The sequence below is a fragment of the Vicugna pacos genome, chromosome 33 (genome assembly GCF_048564905.1).
Source record: "Vicugna pacos chromosome 33, VicPac4, whole genome shotgun sequence".
NCBI lineage: Eukaryota > Metazoa > Chordata > Mammalia > Artiodactyla > Camelidae > Vicugna > Vicugna pacos.
In genome coordinates, this window is record NC_133019.1 from 178,946 (window position 1) to 204,407 (window position 25,462).

The following is a 25,462-nucleotide window of genomic DNA, read 5'->3' on the forward strand; positions in this document are numbered from 1 at the left end:
GTGCTTGGGGTACAGCAGTGGACAAACACAAAACTTCTACAGAGGAAGAAAACAACAAGCATGAACAAACAAATCAGTAAATTGCAGCCTTCGTTCACGGGTAATAAATCCTATGGCACAAAGGAAGTGGGTGAAGGAAGGAGGATGGAGGGCCTGAGGGTGCACAGCGGAGGCCTCCCTGAGAAGGTGTCACAGAGCAAAGAGCTGAGGGGGAGTGCTCCTGCGCACAGAGGCCTGGACTGGAGGAAGTGCCATCCAAGCAGAGAGACCTCCAGTGCGAACGCCCTTGGGAGGCACAGTACACGGTGTTCCAGGACCTGCGGGGGTGGGGGCCTGCAGGGGGTGAGGCCAGACAGGCCTTCCCGGGCAGAGCTTGACTGTGAATGAGACGGGAGCCAGGGCAGGCTTTGGACGGGGCATCAGCTCTGCTTTAAAAGATCGCTCTGGCTGCCGGGAGTGAGCAAGGGCAGCATGAAGGAGCTCAGATTGGGGGCTACTGCAATAGTCCGTGTATGAGATGATGCCGGCACAGACAGGCAGGAGCCATGGTGTGGAGGGAAGTGTTGGAAATATTTGTCAAGCAGAGACAAGAGGACTATTGTGATTCCTGGGTGGTTTGTGGGGTGAGAGAAATAAAGAGGACTCGAGAATGACTCCAATCACTGGGCCTGAGAAAGGGAAAGAGCCAGAGGAGGTTTTCCACCTAAGATGGAGGAGGCTGGGAGGGATGCCTGCAGGGGAGTCTCCAGGCTCAGCCTGGGCCAGCTGGCCCTGAGACAGCTGCTAGACCCGAGTGCAGACACTGCGTGAGCTGTTGGACTATAGCCTGCCATTCAGGGAGAGGTCCGGGGTGGAGATGGAGATTCAGGAGTCGACAGAGTTGGTATTTAGAGGCATTAAGCTGGATGAGATCCCCCGTGAAGGAGGAGAGGATGGAGAAGCGGACCAAGGTTGAGCGCTGGACACCTGACATGGAGAAAGAGGAGGAACCAGCAAAGGTGGACCGGAGGGAGTACCTATGAGGGGGCAGAACGTTCACCAAGGCAGTGTCCTGATGGAGAGACGGTCCCGAGGAGGAGGGCCTGCTGGGTTGCGTCCCCTGCGCCCAGAGGTCACGTTAAGGAGAGACTGGGGGTCAGCCGTGGTTTAGTTGGCGGAGGGTTTGGGTGATTGCGATGCAGGCAGGTGTGGTGGGGTTGGGGCGGCTGGAGTGGGTTCCAAGGGGGAAGAGGGATCTGGGAGTGAACAGAGGACACGTTCCAGGACGTTTGCTGGAAGGAGGAATAAACAGATGGGAATGCAGCAGGTGGCGCGGGGCCTGAGTCAAGGGCATGGCCCTGCTTTCATCTCCACTGTAGGTGGGGCAGCCACGGCGTGCTTGGACACACAGTGATCGCGCGCAAAGGAGAGTGACCAGCAGCGAAGCAGGAGAGACCGTGGAGGAGTGAGCGGGCAGCACCCCTGAAGAGGTGCAAGCGGGTGGGGCCTGTGGCTGAGGGAAGGGCAGGCTGAGCCTGTGACGTGCACGAAGGAGGCAGAGCGAGCTCCAACCAGAGCAGCAGGGCGCTGCAGAAAGGAGAGCCACGTTTGTCATCTGAATCTGTCAGCTTACTTTGGTAAGAATTTACAAGGCATTTCTTTTTAATCTTTTAATTTTCAGCCATTTTGTGTCCTTATGTTAAGATGTGTCTCTTATACACCTCATACACTTAGGGGTTTTTAAAAATCATGTTAAACTTTTACCTTGTTTTTAGGTTTTCAAAAAATATTTTTATGGTGGTAAAATACACATAATGTAAAATTTATCAGTTTAATCATTTCAAGTGCACAATTCAGTGTCATTAAGTGCATTCACTTTGTTGTACAACCAGCAACACTGTCCCTCTCTGGAACTTTTCATTATTCCAACCGAAAGAAATATGTTTTCACTGTTGAGACACCAGGCTCCGCTTCCTTTTGGCCAAGTAACCAAAGTCAGGAAACCGCACAGGAGGATCGTCAAGGCACCGCTAATACGTGAATGAGGTTGACTTGTGCTCTGACTTGCTTCTAGGTTTCAGGGGAGTGAATTCCTGGAAGACAGTCGTTTATTTGATGCAGTTTTATAACCCGGGAGTTCTACCCTCTCTTTCTAGCCCCGCTCTTCAGCGGTTCCTCACTCAAACCACGTTCTCCGATATAGCAAGTATTTGTGGTTCCCGGAACGTTCCAGGACCCTCTGACACTTGCTCGTGTACCTCCCCTGAAATGCTGTCACGGCCGTCTGCGCCTGCAGGCGTGCAGTTGGCTCATCCAGAGAATCTCGTGGAGCCGCGCTCTGCTCTCGGTGCTGGGAAACACGGCTGGGCAGGACTTGATTCTGCATTAACTCAGGCACTGGGGTCCTGGAGGGAGATGGACACTTGTCCTTTATGCCTTTTTTTCTCGCACTTTTATTGAGACATCATGGACATGCACAGGAAGCATGTGAGCTGTGCGGCATGGTGTGACTGACAGACACTGTGACGTGGCGGTCACAGGGAGTTAGGGACTGTCCCTCCTCTCACATAGACACAAATCAAAGAAACAGAAAATTTTCTTCTTGTGACGAGAGCTCTGAGAATTTACTCTCTTAACAACTTTAATACAACACATACCACAGTGTTAATTATAGTTATAATGTTGCACAGTACACCCCTTGTACTGCTTTATCCTAAAACTGGAAGTTTGTACATTTCCACCGCCTTCATCCAGCTCCCCTTCCCCCACCCCTGCCTCTGGAAACCACAAATCTGGTCTCTTTCTACGAGTCTGTTTGTTTGTAAGTATGACTGACCTACCGCACTGTGTTAGTTCCTGATACACAACACGGTGATTCGGTGTTTCTACACATTTCAAAGTGATCACCAGGGCCAGTCTGTTACGATCTGTCACCACGCAGAGATGTGACGCAGTTCTTGACTACACGCCCCGCCCTGGACAGAGCAGCGTACAGACGTGTGGTTAGCTTACACTGCTGACTTCTTAAGTTCAGATGCGTTTTAACAACCTTGCATTTTCACCCCCTCACAATGCTAACCGTTTCTGACGTATTTTACCTTTCTTGTTTGGTGTCTCCCTTAACTACTTACTGCAGATACAGGTGATTTTATTACTTTTGTCTTTTAATCTTCTCACTGGCTTTATCATGGTTGGTTTACTACCTCCACTGTATCTTTGCCTTTTCAATGTGAGTTTCCCTTTTCCAACTTTCACGTGTCTGCTGTGGCCTTTTCTTCTCCCTCAGAGAAGGCCCTTCAACAGTCCTTGGGGCGCTGGCAGGGCGGTGCGGTCTCTCACCCCTTGCTTGTCTGTGCAGCTTTTGGCTTCCCCCTCAAACCTGAACAAGAGCCTCGCGGGACAGAGAGTGTTCTTGGTTGTAGGTTTCTCCCTTTCATCACTTAAAATATATTGTGCAGATTTCCCTTCTGTCCTGCAGAGTTTCTGCTGAAAGGTCAGCTGATAGCCTTTTGGGAGCTCCCTTTAAGAAATGTGTTGCTTTTCTCTTGTTGCTTTAAGTATTTAAATATTTTCTATCTTTAATTTTTGCCATTTTAATTACAACGTGTCTTGGTTCTCTTTAGGCTGATCCTGTTTGGGACTCTCCGTGCTGCCTGGACCTGGATGTGTTTCCTTTCCAAGGTTAGGGAAGTTTCCAGCTACGATGTCTTCAAGTGTGCTCTCTGCCCCTCTCCCTCCCTCCCCTCCTCTGGGACCCTTATAATGCACCTGCTGTTGTCCCAGGTCTCTTAAACTGCCCTCAGTTCTTCTCTTTTTTCTCTATCCGTTCGGCTTCAGTGACTTCCGCTGCCCTGCCTTCTAGCTGCCCTGCTCCTCTGATTCATTTAGTCATGGGTCTAGTCCTTCCAGTGTCTGTTTCATTTCAGTTACTGTGTCTTCACGTCTATTTGGTTCCTCTTTACGTCTTCTGACTCTTTGTTAAAAACGTCTGACTTCTCACTCTGCGTGTCCACTCTCCACCCAAGTTCCCCGATCATCTTCAGCAGCATCACTCTCAGCTCTTTCCCCGGTAGCCCGCCGGCCTCCTCATTACTTAGTTCTTCTTCTGGGGTCTTAGTTGGTTCCTGCGTTTTGAGCGTATTTCTCTGTCACCTCATTTTGCCTCAGTTGCCATTTTGTTTTTATCTCTGTGTATCTGGTAGGTTGGTTACGAGTCCCAACCGTGCAGAAGTGGCCTCTTGTAGGAGACATCCTGGCCCCCCAGCAGCGCACTCCCCTCTGGCCACCAGTGCCACATACGCAGGGCTGACCTTTATTTGAGCTGCGTGGGCCCTCCCGGGGTGGCGGGCTAGGACTGTGTCTGGTGGGTGTGGTTGGCCCCTAGGCTGCAGGCTTGCCAGGTCTCGCCTTATGCAGGGGCTGCCGGCCACACTGGTAGGCAGGGCAAGTCACGAGGCGATGGCTGCAGGGCCCTGGGGGTCCCAGGGCTGGTACCAGTCCACTGGTGGGTGGTCGTGGGGCTGAGGGTCCCAGATCGAGTGCTGGCCTGCTGGTGGGCTGGGCCAGTTCCCACTCAGCTGCTGCGGGGCCCGGGCTGTCCCAAGGCTGGTCCTGGCTTTGGATCCAGCCCCGCTCCTGTGCGGGCCAACAATGACTTTTACCTTTTAATCAGAGGATTTAGTCCATTTACATAGCTGACTGTGGTCTCAATGCACCTGTATCTCTTTCCACTGTCTGATCACATGCTCCCGGCCTAAGCTCATTTTCCTTCTTCGTCTTTTGCTCTTTTGTCCCTTTCATTCTTCAGTTTTCAGTTGTTGGGTCTTTTCCATTCCATTTATTCCCTTTGGCTTTGTTTCAAGTTCAAGCACCACGTACGTTCGTTAACAGCTACACCATGTTGACTGACACGCATGTTCAACCAGGCCTGAAGTCAGTGTCCGAGAACTGCAGGGACCTGGGGTCCCAGTGTTGCCGCCTCTCACCTCACCTGACTTGCCCCCAGCCTCATGGTTTCATACTGACTTTACCCTCAGACTCTGACTGAGAGCTCTCACTCTCGGCAGATCCTCCCCTCGCTCTCGTCCTTTCCCGAATCCCAGGCCTCCCTCTGGGGTCGCTTTCTTTCTGCTGACAGTACTGATCTTCAGGGCACCTTTTCTCACCTAGGGCTTCCGCAGAGACAAGCTGCAATGCCCTAAGGCATCCACAGTCTGCGCGAATCGCCTCCTCAGTGTGCATCTGGAATGACACCATAAGGAACCAGTCACTGAGGCGTTTCTGTAGGATTTCATTCTCTCACCAAACCCCGCTGAGAAAGCCGGCTTCCCTCGTGGATGCAGATAAATCGCTGACAAAATCTTATGGCTATTGTTTATGTGAAAGTCTGTATTTTGTTTTTTTCCTCTGTTTTGTTTTTCTTAAAGACCGTTTTGCTGGGTAAAGAACTCCAAGCTGTGCGTGTTCTTCCCGAAGCACGCGGAGAGTATCACATCTTCTGGGCTGTGCTGCAGTCACACCTGGGAGAGGCTGGCACAGGGCTAAGGCCGAGGAGAAAGAGGTGTGAGTCAGAGACACATGTTCACACGTCTCTGAGCCTTGGTTTTTCCATCTACAGAACGGGCACATTGCTGCAGTTTACAAGTGATGCATATGTTACACCTGAAATACAACACGTCCTCGTGATCTTCACATATCTCTGGTTTTCTCCATTAGTCTGTAATTTATCCACAGCCACCACGGGTTTGAGTCTAAAGCCCCAGAGAATAAGGGTTTTTGTAGGAGTCGTGTGGTTCGAGCTAGGGTTCTCCTTCAGCGAGCCGGCCATTCGCCGCAGTGGGAGGGAAGACTGGGGCTCCCTTGTCTTCATCCCGAACAGGAAGACTTCTTCCTCCCTTTGGACACCAGATGATCTGCCAGATTTCTTGAAGCCCCTAGGTAAGCTGTCTAACAAAGTGAGAGGCTCTGTTGTGGAGCAGTGGTTTGAATTTAACCAGGGGCTGTATTTTGATTATAAGCACAGTTGGCCCTCCGCATCCACAGGTCCCACATCCACGGATCCAGCCAACTGGGAAACAAAAACATTCAGGAAAAAAATTCCAGAAAGTTCCAAAAAGCAAAACTTAACTTAGCTGCAGCTTGGCAATTCTTTCCTTGCATTTCCGTTGTGTTAGGTGTTATAAATGACCCAGAGAGGATGTAAAGTACAGCGTATGGGAAGCCGTGTGTAGATTTACGCATTACTACATACACCACTTTATATACGGGATTTGAGTGTCTGCGGACTTGGGGTCCACGGGGGTCTTGGAATCAGTCCCCTGCTGATACCAAGGGAGGATGGCATGTGGCTAGTCTCCAGTGGTGTCATCTGAGAAAACTGGTTGTGGAATTCAAGCATTTGTGGCTTAGCCCACCAGTATCTGTCCACACCCACTAAGGGCTTCAACTGCACCTAGAGGCCGAGAGGTGAGACACAGTGTGTGCCCCCCAAGCTCTGCTGTCACACACATCAGAACCAAACAGCCACACTGCCGTACTGTCTCTGATGGGACGTGACCCACCAGCTCATCTTGGAGACACACAGACTGCAGGGAAATGTCTGAAGACATGGTTCACTGCTGCTGCACACCCCTCCTGCATGCACACGCACACACACACACCAGGATTCTGCAGACCACATGCACAATACTCACTGTGCCCTGAGGAGAGCGCCAGTCCTCACCCTCTCTTCAGTCAAAGACTCCTGTCTTCCTCCCAGCCGAGTACCGAGAGGCAGAAATAAAATGTGTTTGCTTTATTTTTATCTACCTAAAGGCACATTTGAGCAGAGAGCAAGACCTGCTAAATTAAGCATCTAACTAGCAAATCAGTCACTGCAGAGTTTGGAGACTTTTGAAAGCCTAAAATTGGCATCATATGCAGATCCTGTAACATACACGACAGTTTCCCTATTGATTTTTTAGGGCATTTTCACATTTTTGCTATTGCAGGCACATTGTGTTTGATCTTCCTGGTGTTATCCTTCCTCCTGAAGACCCGCCTGTAGCTGAACTCCAGGAATCCGAGAAGTGGGTTAGAACACGGTCTCACAGCACGGGTTTGTCTGTGCTGTAGATGTAGGAACCACTCTTCGTTTTCTCAAACAGGATGATCTAGGAAGAACAGACAGGTGGCAGGAAGGAAAGGTAAGCCCACTGAGCGCAGGAGAAGAAAGACCTGGTGACCCCACTCTGGGGGTGAAGGCAGATCTGCACGTTCGGATGGAAAGACGGGGTAGAGGTGACACACCTCGTTGTTCCCTGGGTTGAGCCAGGCACCAGGCAGGTAAAGTGTCCCCTGAGGTCCAATGTTCCAGTATCGCCCGAGGTTACGTCCATTGACGAACACAAATCCATACTTCCAGCTCTGGAAGGGAAGGAGGCTTGAGACAGAGGAACAGCTTCACCCTGGGAGGTGCCGCCTCAAGCACTCGGGCGTGACATTGGCAGTGAGTTCAGGACGGGTGCGATTACCCGTTCTCCTGGCTACCCACTCGAGGGAGGGCAGAGAAGGACACGGACGACCTTCGATGCCGACGCTCTGCACCTCCAGACCTGCGACTCACAGTGCTGCGTGTTTTTTAAAACCAGGCCTTCTGCTTCCAGAAATAAGTACTAGTAATCAAGGTGAACACTACTGCAACGGCTAGAAAAGCTACACAATTTTCCATAAGCCTGCTTGCAGTAGAATGAAGAATTCCAGGACCAAGACCTCGAAGAAGACACTGAGCCAGTTTTCCCACTGGAGGCACCTGCTCTTTCAGGACAAGGGGGCTGAGAATCAGGGCCTTCATAGCTTCACAAGTTTAGATTTTGTTTAGAAAAACTGAATATCAAGGGACCTTGTTAAACCATCTACATTCCACGCTGGGCCCTTTAGGAAGAAGGGGAGGCACAGGTTGGGAGAGGTGCTGACAAGGTTTCATTTTCTAAAGCTCTCAACAGTAATTCTGTGGTGTTCACCTTGTGATAATTTATTGGTTACACGTTCATATTTTGTGCTTTTGTGTTATCTGTGTGTGTTTATCCATAAAAGACAGACTAGCTGAAAATTAACGCCCCAGAAAGCCAAGCTGGAGCGCAACCTGTGGACGGATCCCGTTGCTGTAAAGAGTGATTGTGTGTGTGTTTAAGCAAAGCTGCACACGAGAGCACTCACACTGCTACAGCGCCTGATTCTAGAAGTGGGGGGGTGGGGTGGGAGGAGGGTTCCCACCATTTGCTCTGCATCTTATTATTTGAATTGTTCCATTGCGTTTTGATGTATTATTTTTAAACAGTGATGCATTAGGAAGATTGAGAAACGTCAGAACAGCAGAAAGGGGAGAAACCTGCAGGAACATGACGGCCCTGTTCAAGACTCTTGCAGAGAACATGTGGCTGGGCCACCAGAGCAGAGGAGGGCGGCCCACTCACCGGGAGAGCCAGGAAGGTGTCCCTGGGAGAAGAGCCGGCCTTCAAGGTCCCCAGGTAGAAGGCAGGGCCCAAGTGGTCGTTTGAGACCGGCCTCCAGATGGCAGTGCGGAGCCTGGGAAAGGGCCAAGCCTTGAGGGACAGGAAAGCCCCTTCCTCACCCCAGACTGAGCCCAGACGCCCCCGCAGGGACTAGGGCTCTGGGTGGGGGGATTGTGAGGCCAGAGCATTAAATGGGGATCCTGAGTCCATCACTTGGGTGCTCTGAACTCCAGTCCCACCTCTACAAAGGGAAGAGCTCGAGGTCTGCAAGCCCCTGCCCTCCAGGGTGTCTGGGGGCCCAAGCAAGAACACACCTCCTGAAGAAGCTGGTTCTCATTTCCAGGGAGTAGATAGTGAAGTTCTCCAGGGGGACATTGTTGATGGTGACAGATCCGATTATTCCTGCGGGTGGGAGGGGGAGGGAGGAGACAGACCGGACTGGACGTTCTCCAGCACAGATTTGCAGACCAGACACACCGTGTGACCAGGGCTCAGCCCAGAGAGCACACGCCGGTCTGACTTGTTGTGTGTTTCCAAGGAAGCTTCCCCGCCCAGGATCAGAGCTTCCCCTTAAATCCCCACAAGGGGTCAGGGTCCTCTTCCAGACACAGGACCCCACACAAGTCCCCATCCCCCAGAGTGGGAGGCAGAGGACAAGGGAGAGGGCAGCTTGTACTGTTGGTTCCAGGACCCGGGGGCCCTACCACAGCTGGGGGCCCAGTCTTCCCTCCAACCCCAGCAGTGCCCCAGTCTTGGGTCCCATCGCCAAGAAGGGAGGTCCCGGCCTGTTTCTCAGGCCCAGAGCCCACCTTTCCGCTGGTCTTGAATCTTCCATGAGAAGTTGACTCGTCCTTGGTTCTCCACCAGGATCCTGAGAAGCTGACACTCCTGGTAGGGACAGACCAGCTTGTGGGGACCACACGGCCACATGGGGCTTTTACTCGGGAACCCACTCTTTCCTCGGAGTCCCAGATGGAAGACGCGTGGATGGGAGAAAGGGGGCCCCAGAGCCCGAAGCCCCCTCCACTGTAAGGACCCCACGCGCTCTGGCTTCAGACTTGGGCCTCTCTCTCCCGCCAGCCGCCTAGGAGAGGTAGGGGGACATGGCCGTGCCTGTGACCAGAGCCCAGCCAGGGCTCACAACAACCAGCTGCAGCCTTGGTGCACCCAGGCCTGGGAGAGGCCTGGTGCCCTGCACACGTCCTTGGGGCCCTAAGCACAGAGCGGCGCCAAAGGGCGTGGTCTGCCACATGGGAGTCCAAGCCCAGGGCAGCTCCAGGTTCCCAAATTACATACCGTGATCGTAGGAATGTCCACATTCCGAGTCTCGTCAGCCAGGATTCCCAAACTTGTCTCATTCAGAAACACCTGCCAAAGAAGAGCTGGTGTCAGACAGATACGCCCACCCAAGGACGGCGGCGGGGGGTGGCTTTAGAAGGAAGGGACCGGCTTTGGTGCTCATGGGGGCAAAGGCCAGCCCGACCGGAGGCCCCAGTAGACTTAAGCTGAGGTAAACAAAGCAGTCTCTTTAGTTTGACTCTACGTCCCAGGGCCTCACACACAGTAGGTGTTTCAAAGTGCTGTCAGCGACGTTGCCCAGCAGCTGACTCCCCACCCCGATGGCAAGCCGGGGTCCCGCCCGCGGCCCACCTGCGCCACGTCCTGAGCCTCCACGTGGAGCCAGCCGCCAGAGCAGATAGTCGCCTCGTAGAGCACCAGCCCGAAGGCCTGGCCGTTCCCGCCGTGGATGGGAAGGTTCTCCATGTTGAGCGGCGTCCGGGAGACCACCGGCTGGGGGGACACGGCAGAAGTGGGGGCAGGGTGAGACCCTGTCAAGGGCTGCTGTGCCTCCTGGTCCCCAGGGGCTCTCTCGGGGGAGACACTGAAACGGGGGCTAGGAGACGGCGCCCTGCGCCCACGTCTCCACAGACCAAGAAACAGGGTGGAGGGCACTGGGAAGGGGCATTGCTGTAATCCTGAGGACAAACACAGGAATGGCTGTATCCAACATGATGGGGGCGAGCCAGGGAGCACGCGCCCCACACACCCACATGCCGGGCACGGCTTTTGTCGGACGGAGCGCAGGTGGAGGGACACTGAATTAGCCCAACCGCACACCGGTCTTCACGGACAGGCGTCTGACCCTGAAGGGAGGGCAGGAGCCCAGGGAAGACCAGTAGTTCGGCCAGTTGGTGGCAAAGAGGAGGCAGAAAGTAGTTTCACGGGCTGGTGGCCCAGCGGCCTTCCCCTGCGGACGGAGCAGCCCCGCTCGAGCGCCTCCCCCCGCTGGGTCACCTGAGCTGGGAGAGGACCCCCACCTGGCCCCACTTCTGCCCACCCCGTCTCGTGCTTCAAGTTCAGAATGGCTTTTTCCTAGTCCGCCAGAAGGAACTCCCAGCTCTGGCCCCATAGTTCTAAATTTGAACAAAATGCAGAGGATTACTCTCATGTTTCCCAGGAAGAAGCCCTTGGAGGGGTCTCTGCTCTGGGGACTGGGCCTACACCCCGCCATGTCCCCAGTGGCCACCCCTCCCCCGGTGCCCAGGCAGCACTCACCCTATTTAAGTACTGCAGGACATCCCACAGCGGCAAGTAAAGGGATGGTCTCACGGACGGATACACAGCCTTGCGGGTGGGCTTAGGTAGGAGGGGCAGGGGCGTTACTGCAGAGAAATTGGACAAGCATCACCTGGAATGACTCGCCCTTCTCCGAGCCTCCCCACACCTGGCCAGGAGCTCTGGTGCCCTTAGCCTAGCTCCCCCAGGAGTGAAGAGACACGGCAGGAACCAGGTCGGAGCCATTCCGTGGGCACAGAGGGTGACAGATACACCCTCCAGGGGCAACGTGGGCCAGGGAGGCTGAGGGCTCTTAGGGAGCGCGACCTCTGCCTTTCCACAACGCCCGTGCTAATTTCCTTGTTGGCACCCAGGAGACGGTCATTAACTTCATGTAATAAATACACTTAAGTAGGGCATTACATCGAACTAAGAGCTTTATAAATAGTTACTTAATCTTCACAGTCATTATAGGAGACATTTAGTGAAGACACTGAGGCTTAAAGGGCTTAAAAACACTCGTGCAAAACCACACAGCTTTTAAGTGGAAAAACCAGGATTTGAACTGAAGGCTGCCCCTAACCTTAATGTGCTCCTTGAAGCCCCTGCCCACAGAGAAACCTTCCCTCCCCTGCCCGCCACGGAGGGCCACCCCAGGTAAAATGGTGGCTGTGTACCAAAGACGGATTGGAAGAGCTTTCGAAGCTTGAAATATTTGTCTGTGTAGTCCCCGGCCTCAGTCAGCACGGCATCGTAGTCTGCAAGACACCAGCCGCCGTCATTGGGCTGCACTTCCAGCAAGAGATGGGCCAGGGCCACAGAGGTAGGCAGGGGACATCTCCTGGAAGGACACCCGCCCCTGGACCGGCCGGGCCCACCTGGGAGCACACCCCACAGCCCTCCCGGAGCAGAGGCTGTGGCACTGGGCCATCCTTGTCCTTCCTGTGGAGTGGACACTGTCCTCTCTCCTCAACCTGACGGCCCAGCAGGCCTGTCGGTGCCCAGGTGGCAGGCACCGCTGGCACTCTGTGTCAGAAGCTTTGGGTCAGGGTGTGTCCATGATGGCGAAGCAGAGCATTAGGTCAGAGGCAGCCCCTCCGCTGCAGTGACCGCCAGCAGTGGGGGGCGGGGGCATTGTGAGCATCTCAGAGGAAAGAAGGAGAAGCAGACGAGGAAACCCTCAGTGCTCAGCGTAGATTACGGGTCAAGAAGCCGGTGACGCCAGGACGCACAGACGCCGGGGCCCTGCAGCAAGCACTTGCCGTAGCTGGTGATGACAGCCCTGTAGTGCGTGAAGTGTATGCCGCCGTTCATGAAGCCGAAGTTGGTCCCGCCGTGAAACATGTACACATTGAAGGAGATGTCCAGCTGGATAAATTCAGTCACAGTATTTTCAACATCTGCAGAGGAGGAAGATGAAAAATAGAGGACAATTACGAGAAGACAGAAGTCTCCGAAATCTTCCCAGCCCTGCCCCACAATCAGCTTCATTGTTTTGCCCTTCAGCCTCCACCAGATTCAGGTGACAGGTGGGTTTGGCCAGAACTACACTCTGAAAGCAAGTCTCGTCAATACCAAGAGACCTTTGGAAAATTACTTTTCCCAGAGTATGGACAAAATTTGACTCCAAACTACATCTGTTAAATAATATCCCAAGAGCCTTGATGTCACTTAAATAGCTCGTGTTCACTAAACTTTCTGAAATTGAGAAATGAGTAATGAGAGTGTACTCATTACTACCTCCTAAGTGAGGCCTCGGGGAACACTGACTTAGAACCACTGCGACAGTCCACAATCTTCAGCCACAGAAACGCCCACCTCTGTCCTGCCTGGGACAGGGACGGGTGGTCGGAGGTTGGCGGCGCGGCGGTTCGGCGCCGGCTGCTCGCCTGGCGATGGTCTGGTCTGTTCCGCCTGTTTTCTCCCTGAACCTCCGCTTCCTGCTCTGTTAAATGGAAGTCCTAATTCCTGCCATGCCCAGGACTGGTGGGGGCACGTGTGTGAGGAACACCACTCAGTGCCCGGCGTCCGTGTGGTCAGAAAACTGCTGTTTATTGGGGGGGGGTTGTTTTTGCTTTGTTTTGTTTTGTTTTCCATTTGCCAGCCCAAAGCAGGGGCTTCTCAGCTACCCACCACCTTTCAGTGGTTCGCTTCACTTCAGGCACAGGTGAGCTTGTTCATACAGCAGCAATAGTTGAGGTATCTTTAGCCAAAAAAGACTCTCATTACCATCACCTGCGGGGCGCTGTCCTGGGTGGTTACGTGGGTGGCGACATCTCACCCTGACGACAGCCCCGTTAGGCGGGGTGCGTGGCAGCCCCGTTCTGGGTGGGGACGCTCAGGGGTCCCTCGGCTGGTGCAGCGGAGCCGGGACTGAAGTCCTTGTCTCCTTGGCTCCAGGGCCCTCGCTCTCCCTCCTGATCCCTTCTACCACCCGCTGACGTCCCCAGAGCAGGGCCTGTGCCACCTCCAGGGAGGACCAGGACTTGCACCAAAGCACCCCTTACTCAGGGCCCCTTCCCGCGACCCCACTGCAGGTCTGTTCCCATCTCTCCTGTCACCACACCTGTTAGTTTGCTTCAAGCCACCTGTTGGACGGGGACCCTGCACTGATTGTGCACTTCTTAATTACCTGACCGTCCACTACGTGACAGGCTCCCGGGGTGAGGCCAGGTAATGTGTGCCCACCGGGCATCCCCAGGCCTGGCCCAGTCCCTGTCCGTGATAGGTGCAGAAGGGACCACTGTGGACGAAGAACTGACTGACCATCAGAGAAATGAGCACTGACCCTGACTCGGACCGGCCCGCCGGGCTCCTGGGCTCTTACCGCCAGCGTCTGTAGGGGTGTGCCTCTTCCCCCACGTGTCAAACCAGCCAACCCAGTACTCCATGACCAGGACGGGCTTATTCTTCTAGAAACAAACCAAACCAAACATCCAGGCTAACAAAGGGGAAAGAAAGTCAGACAAGCTGAAAACAACCGATGAAAATTTGAGGAACTCACGCTTTCCACTTTTCCCAATTCAGCGCCCCTCCCATCCCCTGCCCACCACACCTTCGCCACCATCACAGCAGCGGCTCCCCCACGCCCCCCACCTCAGACCCTTCCAGCATCACGCACCCCTTGCCACGTGCCCAGCGGGGCTGGAAGAGGACCTGACAGCAAATCTTCACGGAGAGACCGAGAGTCAGGGGTCATATGGCTGGAAGGTCGGAGCCACAGTCAGATCCCCGAGACCAACCGTCAGCCACCAGCTCATATTGCCCGCTGAGCTCATCACTGGAGCTCTTTGCATCTTTGTTTAACTGTATTCTGCCTCATCTGTGCTGAAGTGCCCATTGCAATTGTTTCTATCATTTATCTTCCGTTTCTAACAGGTCTTACTTTGTATATTTGTGTTAAGAAACAATCTGGTATCTAAGAACTCATAAATGTTGCCATGTCTTTATGAATTACGTCTTTTATTTATAAAAGGAATTACTGTCGTATGACAATGACTACTGACCACTGAATTCTGACCACGTGCTGAGCACTGTTTGAACTTAATCTGTCCTGTGTAACAATGTATTAAGACAGATACTATCAGTCCCCATTTTACAAACAAAGAAATGAGGTTGGATGGCGCCCAAGCTCCCTCAGCCAGTAAGTGGCAGAGCTGGGATGTGAACGCGGCCAGCCTGGCTCCAGGACCCACACTCTTAACCATTACACTGTGTTGCCTCTGGGTTGTAAATGACTTATTTCTAAAAATAGAAGGAAACACACCAAAGCAATTCCATTTCCCAAAACTTCTGGACCAACTCTTGCCTAGAAAACACAGGCATCTCTGTGGCCTAAACCGTCAGAGGCCACAGGCTTGCGGCCTGACACCCACATCCACGTCTAGCCTAGCATTTCCCACTCTGCTGATAATGTGGGCTCTTCTTCAGAATCACAGGACTAGCTGGGTTAGCTGTTGTCGGGCCATGTGTCTGACAGCGGCAGAGTCTCCTGGGGACCGCCGGGTGTCCACGCGATCTCCCGACCACACCGCCGTCGCAGGTGAGAACCGCCAGCCGTCCTCCCGGGACACCTCTCAGCTGCGCCTGGGGTTGGACACCATGACTTCTGGGTCCCACGCACTCCTGTCTTGGTTTAATCCCGCATTTCCTGAATCCTCCAAACACTTCCGAGACACGGTGAGTGGAAAATTGGTATTGTAAGTCTCTGAATGTCTGAAAAGATCTTTATTCTACCAACACAGTTGCTAAATATTTAGACTGGGTGTAAAATTCTAAGCTGAAAGTCATTTATCCTCAAGGTGTTAAAGGCATGCTCCGTAGCTTTCTGCCATCCAACGTTGATATTTTTAAATCCTGTACACCTGATTCTTGTTGCTTCGCACGCGAGCCTCCGGTTTTTCCCTCTGTGGGACGTCAGTTTCACAACGTGGCTCTTTTTTAAATCACTTACTGTGCTGACAGTTTGAGGGGCACTTTCAGTCTAGAACTCCGTCCTTCGGGTAGAGGAAGTCTTTCTGTGTCAGTTGCAGTTTCCTCTCCTCCGTCTTTTGTCTTCTCTTCTGCAGCTAATGTTTAGTAAGATACCGATACCCTGCGCTAGTTTGCAAGACATTTGTGTTGTCTCTTACACTTCATATCTTGTTGGCTTGTACTATTTCTAGAAAATGTCCTCAGCTTTACCTTCACCTCATACTTGATTTTTAACTTCAAATATTAGATTTTAATTTCGAAGAATTATTTTGGTTCTGATTATCCCTTTTCCTTAACAGCTCACCCTGTGTCTGCATAAATAATCTTATCCATACCTCTATGCATATTAATGAGCATTTTTGATATTAGATTCCACTTCCTGAGTTATCGCTATATTCCATGGTTTCCATTTTCTCCTTTATTTATAGCTTAATTATTTTCTCATTGGGAACTTCTACTAAATAAATACTTGATTCTCCATTTCTTTTACAGGGGAGGTCTGACTTCAGTGTCACCGTGGACAGTGCGACCAGTGCCTTTGATGTCCTCCTCCTGGAAATCCCCAAAATCAGAATGAAGAATGAGAAGCAGAGACACAGACATCTCCCACAGATCTCAGAGACATCTGAAACCGGGAAACACAAATTAGAAGGAAAGAGTGTCAGAACACTGACGGTCGACCAGGAGTTCCAAAACTGCAGAAAGATGATCTTTAAAGATTTTTAAAAAGCGTAGCAGCACAAATTTCTTGCAAGAATCATACCCGATAGTGAAATAGCAACAGCTTCTTACTTGCAGTTACAGAAAGGGGTGCACAAGCTGGCAAAAAGGAGCACACGCTGCATAAGTCAATGTGTCAGAGGCCTGGAAGGAAGGAAGTATTGAAGGATCAAGGATAAAACCATTAGCAGGAAGAAGTCTGCTTGTGAAGCATCTGAGAGCAGCCCTGAAATTTCAGCTGGCTCCCTGGGAGAGGCAGGAAGGGGAGGGAGGCAGGTGGAGAAAAGAGCTCAGACTGCAGGCAGCAACGTGCACCAGGTCTGCCCTGTAGCCCGGGATGGAGTCATGCGCTCCCTCCTGGAGTACCTGAGACAACAAGAACCCATCCCACCAAAACTGAGTCATAATAAAAAAGGGACAAGAACAGGACCTGTTTCTTTAGTTTACAATGAAAAAGGGACAAAACAGGGGGAAAATTACAAAGGAGAAAGGCCAAAAATTTGCCATGAGACAGGTCAATGATGTGGCCCAAAAATATTGTTGTAAAGTTTAAAATCTCAGTGAAGCAATCACCTCTGTACATTGAAACCATGAAACAGAACTAAGAATGCTCAAGGAAGACATGGTAAGCAAACACACGGAGCTAAAAGATGACCTGGCAGAGGGTTCTTTAAAGTAAATATACTGAAGGTATATGAAGATATATTAAAGGGTAGAAAATATTAAGTCAAAACTGCAAGCAGCTAAAAAGGAAATGAACAATTTAAGGGACATGAAAAGAAAGATAGTGAGAAGTGAACAAAAATCAAATGGAAATGAACATAGACCAGAAAGGATTAGAGAGAAATGGATGAGGAGATGTCAGAGACAGAAGAAGTTTGTGCTACATGTGAATTGTGTCCCTGAAGAGATTAAACCAAATAACAAATAAAAGCATATAAAAAGATATAATAGAATACTTACAATTTCCAATAATTATGATCTATGTTAGTTGGACCAACCTCTCACTAAGGACAAGAAAGTATGTTGGATAAAATACATCATCTCAGAGCTGAAAAGAGAACAGCGCGTGTGAAGACATATCAGAAGAAAGTATCCAAAAGGCAGCGTAAAGAGACAAAAGTGCACAAGGTGGCTGCAGGTGCAGAGCACCTCTGAGAAGGTCTGACACAGCTTCAGCTGGAATCCCAGAATGAAGGCGTGAGAGAACAGGGCAGGAGCAACATCTGAGGAGATGCTAACTGAGATTACGTATTCAAGAAGCCCAACGCTTGTAAGAAAAATCATTAAAATGACACCCACACAGATTATAGTCCAACTGCAACACCCCAAAGACAAAGATAAATACTTCATAGCAGGCAAAGGGGAAAATTACCTTCAAAGGCGTTAGCCTGACTTCTCAAAAGCAGCGGTGAAGCTGGCAGACCATGTGCCAAAAGAAGACAAGTGCCAGGTTGGAATTCTGGAGCTAGGGAAAGACTGACATTTACAAAGACAGATTTTGCCACAAGCCGGATGTCACTAAAGGAATTTCAAAAGGACATGCTTCAAGCAGAAGGAAAATGATCCTAAATAGAATATTTGGGGTGTAAGAAATAAATAGCAAAAGACAATAAATATAGGGCTAAAACTAAACTTGCTATTAAAACAACAAATGGACAAGGCAAATCAAAAAATGCCCCAAGGTAAATGAAAATGGAAATACAACGTATCAAAACCTACAGGTTGTAGCAAAAGCAGTTCTGAGAAAGTGTACGTGACACTGGGAAATAAGAAAGATCTCAAATCAACAACCTAAACTTAACACCTCAAGGAATTAGAGAAAGAACAAAGAAAGCCCAAAGTTACAGGAGAAAGAAAGTAACAAAGATCAGAGCAGAAATGATGAGAGACTGACGACTACAGGGAAGTTCAACGAAAGTAAAACTTTTTTAAAGAGAAATGAAACACACAAATCTTTAGCTACATTCACGAAGAAAAAAGAGAGAAGACTCATTCACTCTGATAAACAAAATCAGAAACAAACAAGGAGATATTACAATAGCTACCACACAAATACAAAGGAAAACAAGACTACTTTGAACAATTTTATGCCAAAAAATTGGACAACCTAGAAGAAATGGATACATTCCTAAAAATATACAACCTACTGAGACTGAATCATGAAGACAGAAAATCAAAAACCTCCCAGCAAACAAAGGTCCAGGACCAGACAGCTTCACTGGTGAAAACTCCCAAACATTCAAAGAGGAACTAGTGCAATTCTTCCTCAGACTCTTCCAAAGGAATAAACACTTCCAAACTCATTTCTTGAGGCCAACAGGACCCTAAGGGCAAAACCAGACAAGGACACTACAAGAAAAGAAAATTAAAGGTTACTGTCCCTGATGAACACAGATGGTAAAATCCTCAAGAAAATGTTATCATACCAAGTTCAACAACACGTTATGAGGCTCATACACCATGATCAAGTGGGACTGATCCCTGGGAGGCAAGGATACTTTAACATTCACAAATCAATCGACATGATATGCCACATTAACAAAATGAAGAATAAAAATCATTCGATCATCTTAGTAGACGCAGAAAAAGCATTTGAGAAAATTCAACATTCATTTATGACAAAAATGCTCAACGAAGTGGTATAAAAGGAACATATCTCAACCTAATAAAAGCCACATGTGACAAGCCCACAGCTAACATCCCACTCAATAGTGAAAAGCTAAAAACTTTTCCTCTAAGATCAGGAACAAGACAAGGATGCCCACCCTCAACACTTCTATTCAACATAGTTCTTGTAGACCTAGTCAGGACAATTAGGCAGAAGGAAGGAAGGAAGGAAGGAAGGAAGGAAAAGGCATTCAGTCAAAAAGGAAAAAGTAAAACAGTGTCTATTTGCAGACAACATGATACACACAGAGAGCCCTGAAGGTTCCACCAAAAAAACCTGTTAGAACTAATAAACATATTCAACAAAATTTCAGGACATAAAAGCAGTACAGAGGACCTGAATGGGCTTTTTTCCCAAAGAAGACATAGAGGTGGCCAACAGGCACGAGAAAAAGTGCCCAACATCACTAACCATCACGGAAATGAAAATCAAAGCCACAGTGAGATGTTGCTTCACACCTGTCAGAAGGGCTTTCATCAAAAAGACAAGTAACCAAAAAATAACGAGCGTTGGTGAGGACGTGGAGAAAAGGGAACTCTGTTGGTGAAAATGTGAACTGCAGCAGCCACTATGGAGAACAGTACGGAGGTTCCTCAAAAAACTAAAATCGAACTACCGTATGGTCCGGCGATTCCACTCCTGGGTACGTAGCTGAAGAAAACAAAACACTAATTTGAAAAGATATATATACACATGTCAGAATTCATAGCAGCATTATTTATAATAGTCATGATATGGATGCAACCCGAGTATCCATCAATAGATGAATGGATAAAAAGTATAAAACATATTACATGTTTTATGTGTATATTATGTATATGTGTGTGTATGTATACATATATACATACACACACACACAATGGTATATTAGTCAGCCATGAAAAAGAATGAAATTTTGCCATTTTCAACATGGATGGACCTAGAAAGTATTAGGCTCAGTGACACAAGTCAGACAGAGAAAGACAAATACCATATGGTTTTTACTTATATGTGGAATCTTAAAAATAAAACAAATGAATGAATACAACAAAATAGAAACAGACTCACAGATACAGGGAACAAACTAGTGATGACTAGTGGGGAGAGTCATGGGGGAGGGTCAAGCTAGGGGAGGGGGACTAAGAGACACCAACTACCACATATAAAGTAAACAAATACAAGGATGTAGTGAATTGCACAGGGAATACAGCCAATATTTGATAATAACTGTATATGGAGTATAACCTATAAAAATATTGAAATACTATGCTGTACACCTGAAACTGATATTGTAAGTCAACTATACTTCAATTTTTTAAAGTCTGCTGCATTTCTATACACTAATAACAAACTCTTATAAAGAGAAATTAAGAAAACAATCCCATTTACAACTGTATCAAAAAATTAATGAAATAAACCACCTAGGACTAAATTTAACCAAAGAGGTAAAAAAACTCATACACTGAAAATTATAGAGATTAATCAAAGCAACTGAAGAAAACACAAATAAATGGAAAGACATTCCATGCTCATGGATCAGAAGAATGAATGTTGTTAAAAGGTCCACACTACGCGAAACAATCTACAGCTTCGGTGCAATCTCTATCAAAATTCCAGTAGCTTTTTTCACAGAAATAGAAAAATAATCCTAAAATTGTGTGGAACTCCAAAGACTATGAAAAGCCAAAGCAATCTTGAGAAGGAAGAATAAGCTACAGACACCATGCTTCCTGATATCAGAGTATATTAGGAAGCTACAGTCATCAAAACAGTGTGGCACTGGCACAAAAATAGCCCGTAGCTCAACGGAGCAGAACAGAGATTCTACAGATAAAGTCACGTACTTACAGTCAATTAATTTATGACAAAGGAACCTAGGATGTACTACGGGGAAAGGGCAGTCTTCACAAACGGTGTGGATGAAACTGGACTGCTATCTCACGCCACACACACACACACACACACACACAGCCTCCACATGGATCAAGGAGTCATATGTAAGATCTGAAACCACAAACTCTCAGGAAAAAACATAGGCAGGGAACTCCCTGACATCAGTCTTGGCAATTGTTTTTTGGGTCTGACCTTAAAAGCAAAGGCAACGAAAGAAGAAGTAAACAAGTGGGACGACGCCAAAGTAAAAAGCTACGACCTAGCAGAGGAGACCATCAGCAAAGCGAAAAGGCAGCCTCCTGAACGGGAGAAGACATTTGCAAATCACACATCTGATTAGGGGTTAACACCCAAAATATATAAAGAACTTATACACCTCAATAGTAAAAAATAAAATAAAATCCAACTTAAAAATGGGCAGAAGACATACAGATGGCCAACAGGTACAAGGAAGGACAGCCAACATCACTAGTTACCAGAGAAACGCAAGCCACGGCCACAGTGAGTGCACCTCACACCCCTCAGAATGACCCTTATCAGAAAGACGAGAAGTAACGCATGTCAGTGAAGACACGCAGGAAAGGGACCCCTCGTGCTCTGTTGCTGGGAATGTAAACTGGTGCAGCTACTATGGAAACCAGTATGAAGAGTCCTCAGAAAATTAAAGATAAACCTGCCACATGATCCAGTAATGTTACTTCTGGGTATTTATCCAAAGGAAATGAAAACACTAACTTGAAAAGACACACGTGCAGTAGCCAAAATATGGGTGCAGCAGACAGAAGTGAGGTCATGAGGCGTTTGTCCTTCGTGGTCTGACTCCCTTCACTTAGCCCAGTGCCCTCCAGGTCCGCCCACGTTGCTGCAAATGGCAAAATTTTGTCCTCTTATGGCTGAGTAGAGTTCCATTGTGTATACATACCACATCTTCTTTGTCCAGTCATCTGCTGATGGACACTTGGGTGTCTCTAATTCCAAAATGGAACAAAGACGTTTCAAGGAAAGAAAAACGACGAGCAATATCCCCCGTGAACATGGAAGAAAAATTCTCAACAAAAGAGGAGCAAACTGAATCCAGCAGAATCCAGAGCGGTCACACAGCCCGCCCGGGGGGTGGGGGGAGTCACCCCCGGAACGCGAGGCGGGCTCACATTCAGAAACCATTCTCCAGAAAGAGGGGACGTGGGGAGCCCGCAGCACATCCAACCCGCACCAGCAAGAGCACGGTCCACTCTGCGATCCTGCCACTCGGGTGACCCTCAAAACTCCAAGCAGCAGCAAAGGCTGGATCTCGCCTGATCCCACTGACATGAGACGCCTAGAAAAGGCAGCCCGGTAGAGCCAGAAAGCACAGCAGCGTGGCCCAGGCTGGCGACGGGAGGGGCCTCACTGCAGGAGGAAGCCTTTTAGAGCGTGGGGGTGGCTGGGAAACTCCATACGTTGAGTTTGCACTTCCAGTGGTGCATGAATTATATTTCAATAAAGCCATTTTTAAAAAGCCACAAGGAAAAAGAAACAACAGAGGAGACTTACTAAAAACTAGAGGTCGCCAGGGCTCCACCCCGGCAGGGCCCCTCCTTTTCACTAGGCCCGAAGTCGCGCAGAAATTGGTGAGCAAAGGAAGTAAGGCTAAATCGTTCTTCGATTAAAACCTCAGAGGAGGGTAGAAGGCTGAGGGGAGAGTGCTGGCGGGAGGTGGGTGCTGGGCCTGGAAAGGGAGTGTTGGGTACCGCAGGCCCCGCGGGCGCTGCAGGCTTGGACAGCATCCCAGGCACTAGGGGAGCCCGGGGTGTTGGTGAGGCCGAGTCGGTCCCTCCCAGCTGACGCAGCTGTGCTTGGAGAAAGGATGTGACCCCACAGGCATGGGCTAGGGCTGGTCCACATTCCATCACCATCCCAAGGCGCCCCCATGGAGCGGAAACTGGAGCTACTCCATGCACCTTACTTGGGTCCCAGTCTGCAGGGCCTGGCACAGCACAGCTGACCCCAGGATGCTGGGGGAGTCCTCCCCCAGCAACACACACATCTGGCATCCGAGCCCGTTCACTGCCCCTGCCCTTCCCCGCCAGCGCCCCACTAGCCGGTGACGGGAGCAGACCCCCGCCTCACCCCCAGGACAAACAGCATCAGCTCCCAAACTGCTCTGGAACCAGCTGAGGCCCCTGTTCCGAGCACCACTGCCCGGGCCGGGTGGTCACTGTGGGCGGGGGCAAACAAGGCCTTACCTGCACCTTGAAAAGCTGCTCGAACGTATCAGCCTGAAAAGTGTTCATGTTGATGGTGGCCAGCACTGCAGAGAGAGGGTGAGGGCGGCGTGAGCCCCGGGCGGGGCGCGGGGAGGGAGGTGCCGAGCGAGGGAGGGAGGGATGGCGGGCCCCACTGCTCCCCTCCGTGCGGAGCCCTCACACCCCTGGACATCACGGGCCATGGGAGGGAAGGAGGCAGTTGGAAGTCTTCATGTTTTATGCAGAGAAGGTGGACGGGCGGAGACCACGTGACTGGATGGGACCGGGGCCCGCTTGCAGGCTTCCTGGCTGGTCACAGACCCCCCACTGCATGGCAGAGTTGTGGGGACATGCCACTGAGAGGGACAGGACCGACAGATGCCCCCTGGACCCGTGTGGCTGCCGCTGCCCCCGTCACTTCCCTCACCCTCGGCACCTTATGACTCTGTCCTCAACTGCTCTGCTAGTTTTCTCCCCGGGGGCTGCTCCGCGTCCCCAGTGAGCCGTCATCCCGGCCCCAACCCAGACTCTCGGCCACAGGAAAACCAGGAAAGACGGAAAGGGGCCCCGAGGACAGAAGAGCTGGGCCACGGCTCTGCTCAAAGGTCTCAGGTCCCAGGGGCAGGGCGGGAGCCAGCTGGGGCCTCTGGCTCCGACCTCAAACTCTGAGGTCCACCTCAGTGCACGCAGGAAAGCAGGACATCAGAGATGTGCTTGGTCCTTTGAGGCTCCTTCAAGGTTCAAGCTGTCTGGCTCAGAGCCTCGGTTCTCCCATAAAACAAGTCTAAACTTGTACCTCCTTTTATGTGGCCATTCAGCACCTTGTTCGTATTGTCCGAGGTCAAGAGCAGCTCCACGACCCCTCTCTCCAGCAGGGCCTGTGGAGAAAACCGGACAGAGTGAACCCACCTCCCTACTCCCACGGGAAGAGGAAATATAAGACAACTAGGAAATAAATACATCTGCGCTCAGACAGGCATGTGGGAACCAGGCAGGAAGGCTCAAGTCCAGCCTGCTCAGGTGCAGCTCAGCACACGGCGGGCCAGGGCCTGTGGTCCCCTTCCCGGGGCGACCACACAGGCAGCTGTGCGCAGGCTCTGACCCTCCAGCCTCGAGCTCTAAAGGAAAAGCTCAACCTGGAGGAGACACGGGGGGGGGGTCCACCCCCACGAGAGAGGGGAGATGCGTAGACATATAGATGATAGACAGGTGGATGGACAGACAGACTAGTAAACAGGAGACAGAGACAGAAAGATGCGGGAGGGGGAGGCCAAGGCCGGGGACCCTGAGAAATCAGAAGTGACGTCACAAACTCGGGTCCCTTCTGGACCCTCCAGGAAGCTTGCCTGCCTTCAGGGAGGTGGGGTCTAATCTGCACATCGTGTTTACTGAGGGCGCAGGAGCAGCCGGGTAGCAGAGGGCAACGGGACCCCCTTGCGTGTCTTAGGTGTTCCCCGAGCTAGACCTGAGCCTAGGACTGAGGACGAGGATACATTGTAAAAGTCAGAAAAATACATAAAAACCAGGCTAGCTGAATGAGGTTGACGTGAGGGGTCTGAGGTGAAGTCCTCGAGACAAGTCAGGGAGGGGAACTTCTCACAGACCATGTCCGTCCCCAGAACTGCAGCGGCCAGCCCTGCCCCCCTCTCTCTCGTCACCACCCGCTTCCCCGTCCAGCAGGCGTCCCTCCCTGCTGCCCCCACCCAGTGGTCTCCATGGACAGAGAACATGGGATCCCCGCATCCCACTCAGCAGCCCAGCAGGGGTGGGGGTTGGGGGTTGGACTAGAACTCACCTGCTTCCTGGACGTGGGAAGTTGGGGCTGGGAGGGGCTGGATCCACCAGGAGGGACACCAGACAGAGCTGCAGTTACCCCCTGGCCTGAGACACCCACCCTGCAACCCGACCCCACGGCAAGCAGAGGCAACAACAGCAAGAGTGTTAGAGAGAGAGCCACAGGCGGTACCTCAGCACAAACCCTGCGAGCTCGTCTGCCAGGGGCACAGGGTCCATCTGCCCGGCTTCAGTGAGAGCTCGGGCACGGAAAGGAACAGCCTCATAATGACGTGATTTGGCCCTTCCCAATGGCACTGACTGTGTCACAGATTTGCAGGGAAACTGAACATGATTTAGTCTCATCACCCACAGCACCCTGCACAGTCACCTGCGCGGCAGGATGGGCACGCTGCAGGGACACGCGGGCTGTAAGAGGCAGAGTGAGGGAGGGGGTGTGTAAACGCCGAGGCGACCGGCAGGTCTCACCTTGTGAAGGTAAGGCATGTAGTTCTTGTCCTTGTTAAAGGACCCATATTCGTTCTCCACCTGCACGGCGATGATGGGGCCACCCTTGCGGTACTGGGGGACGAGCAGATGGCAGAGGGTGAGCTGCGGCAGAGCGGGGTCCCCAGGCTTGCTGCTGCTAAGGAGAAGCCCCTGGTGCACCCGCGTCGCCCACGCCCCTCCCCCGCCTAGCC

General features: G+C 50.9%; 1 protein-coding gene across 1 annotated transcript in view; it reads right to left on the reverse strand.

The window, feature by feature from the left end:
* Positions 1–6,757: 6,757 nt before the first annotated feature.
* The window catches only part of GLB1L3 (galactosidase beta 1 like 3), a 33,311-nt gene continuing 14,606 nt past the window's right edge, over positions 6,758–25,462 (reverse strand). Inside the window, exons 8-21 of the mRNA XM_031670308.2 lie at positions 25,251–25,343; positions 23,785–23,866; positions 22,989–23,053; positions 13,855–13,939; positions 12,290–12,427; positions 11,705–11,785; positions 11,028–11,134; positions 10,122–10,262; positions 9,768–9,839; positions 9,281–9,359; positions 8,786–8,873; positions 8,433–8,544; positions 7,267–7,383; positions 6,758–7,130 (exon numbers count right to left, since the gene is read on the reverse strand). Of these exons, the coding sequence (XP_031526168.2) occupies positions 7,065–7,130; positions 7,267–7,383; positions 8,433–8,544; positions 8,786–8,873; positions 9,281–9,359; positions 9,768–9,839; positions 10,122–10,262; positions 11,028–11,134; positions 11,705–11,785; positions 12,290–12,427; positions 13,855–13,939; positions 22,989–23,053; positions 23,785–23,866; positions 25,251–25,343 (1,326 nt within the window). The 3' untranslated portion in view covers positions 6,758–7,064. The remainder of the gene's footprint in view (positions 7,131–7,266; positions 7,384–8,432; positions 8,545–8,785; positions 8,874–9,280; positions 9,360–9,767; positions 9,840–10,121; positions 10,263–11,027; positions 11,135–11,704; positions 11,786–12,289; positions 12,428–13,854; positions 13,940–22,988; positions 23,054–23,784; positions 23,867–25,250; positions 25,344–25,462) is intronic.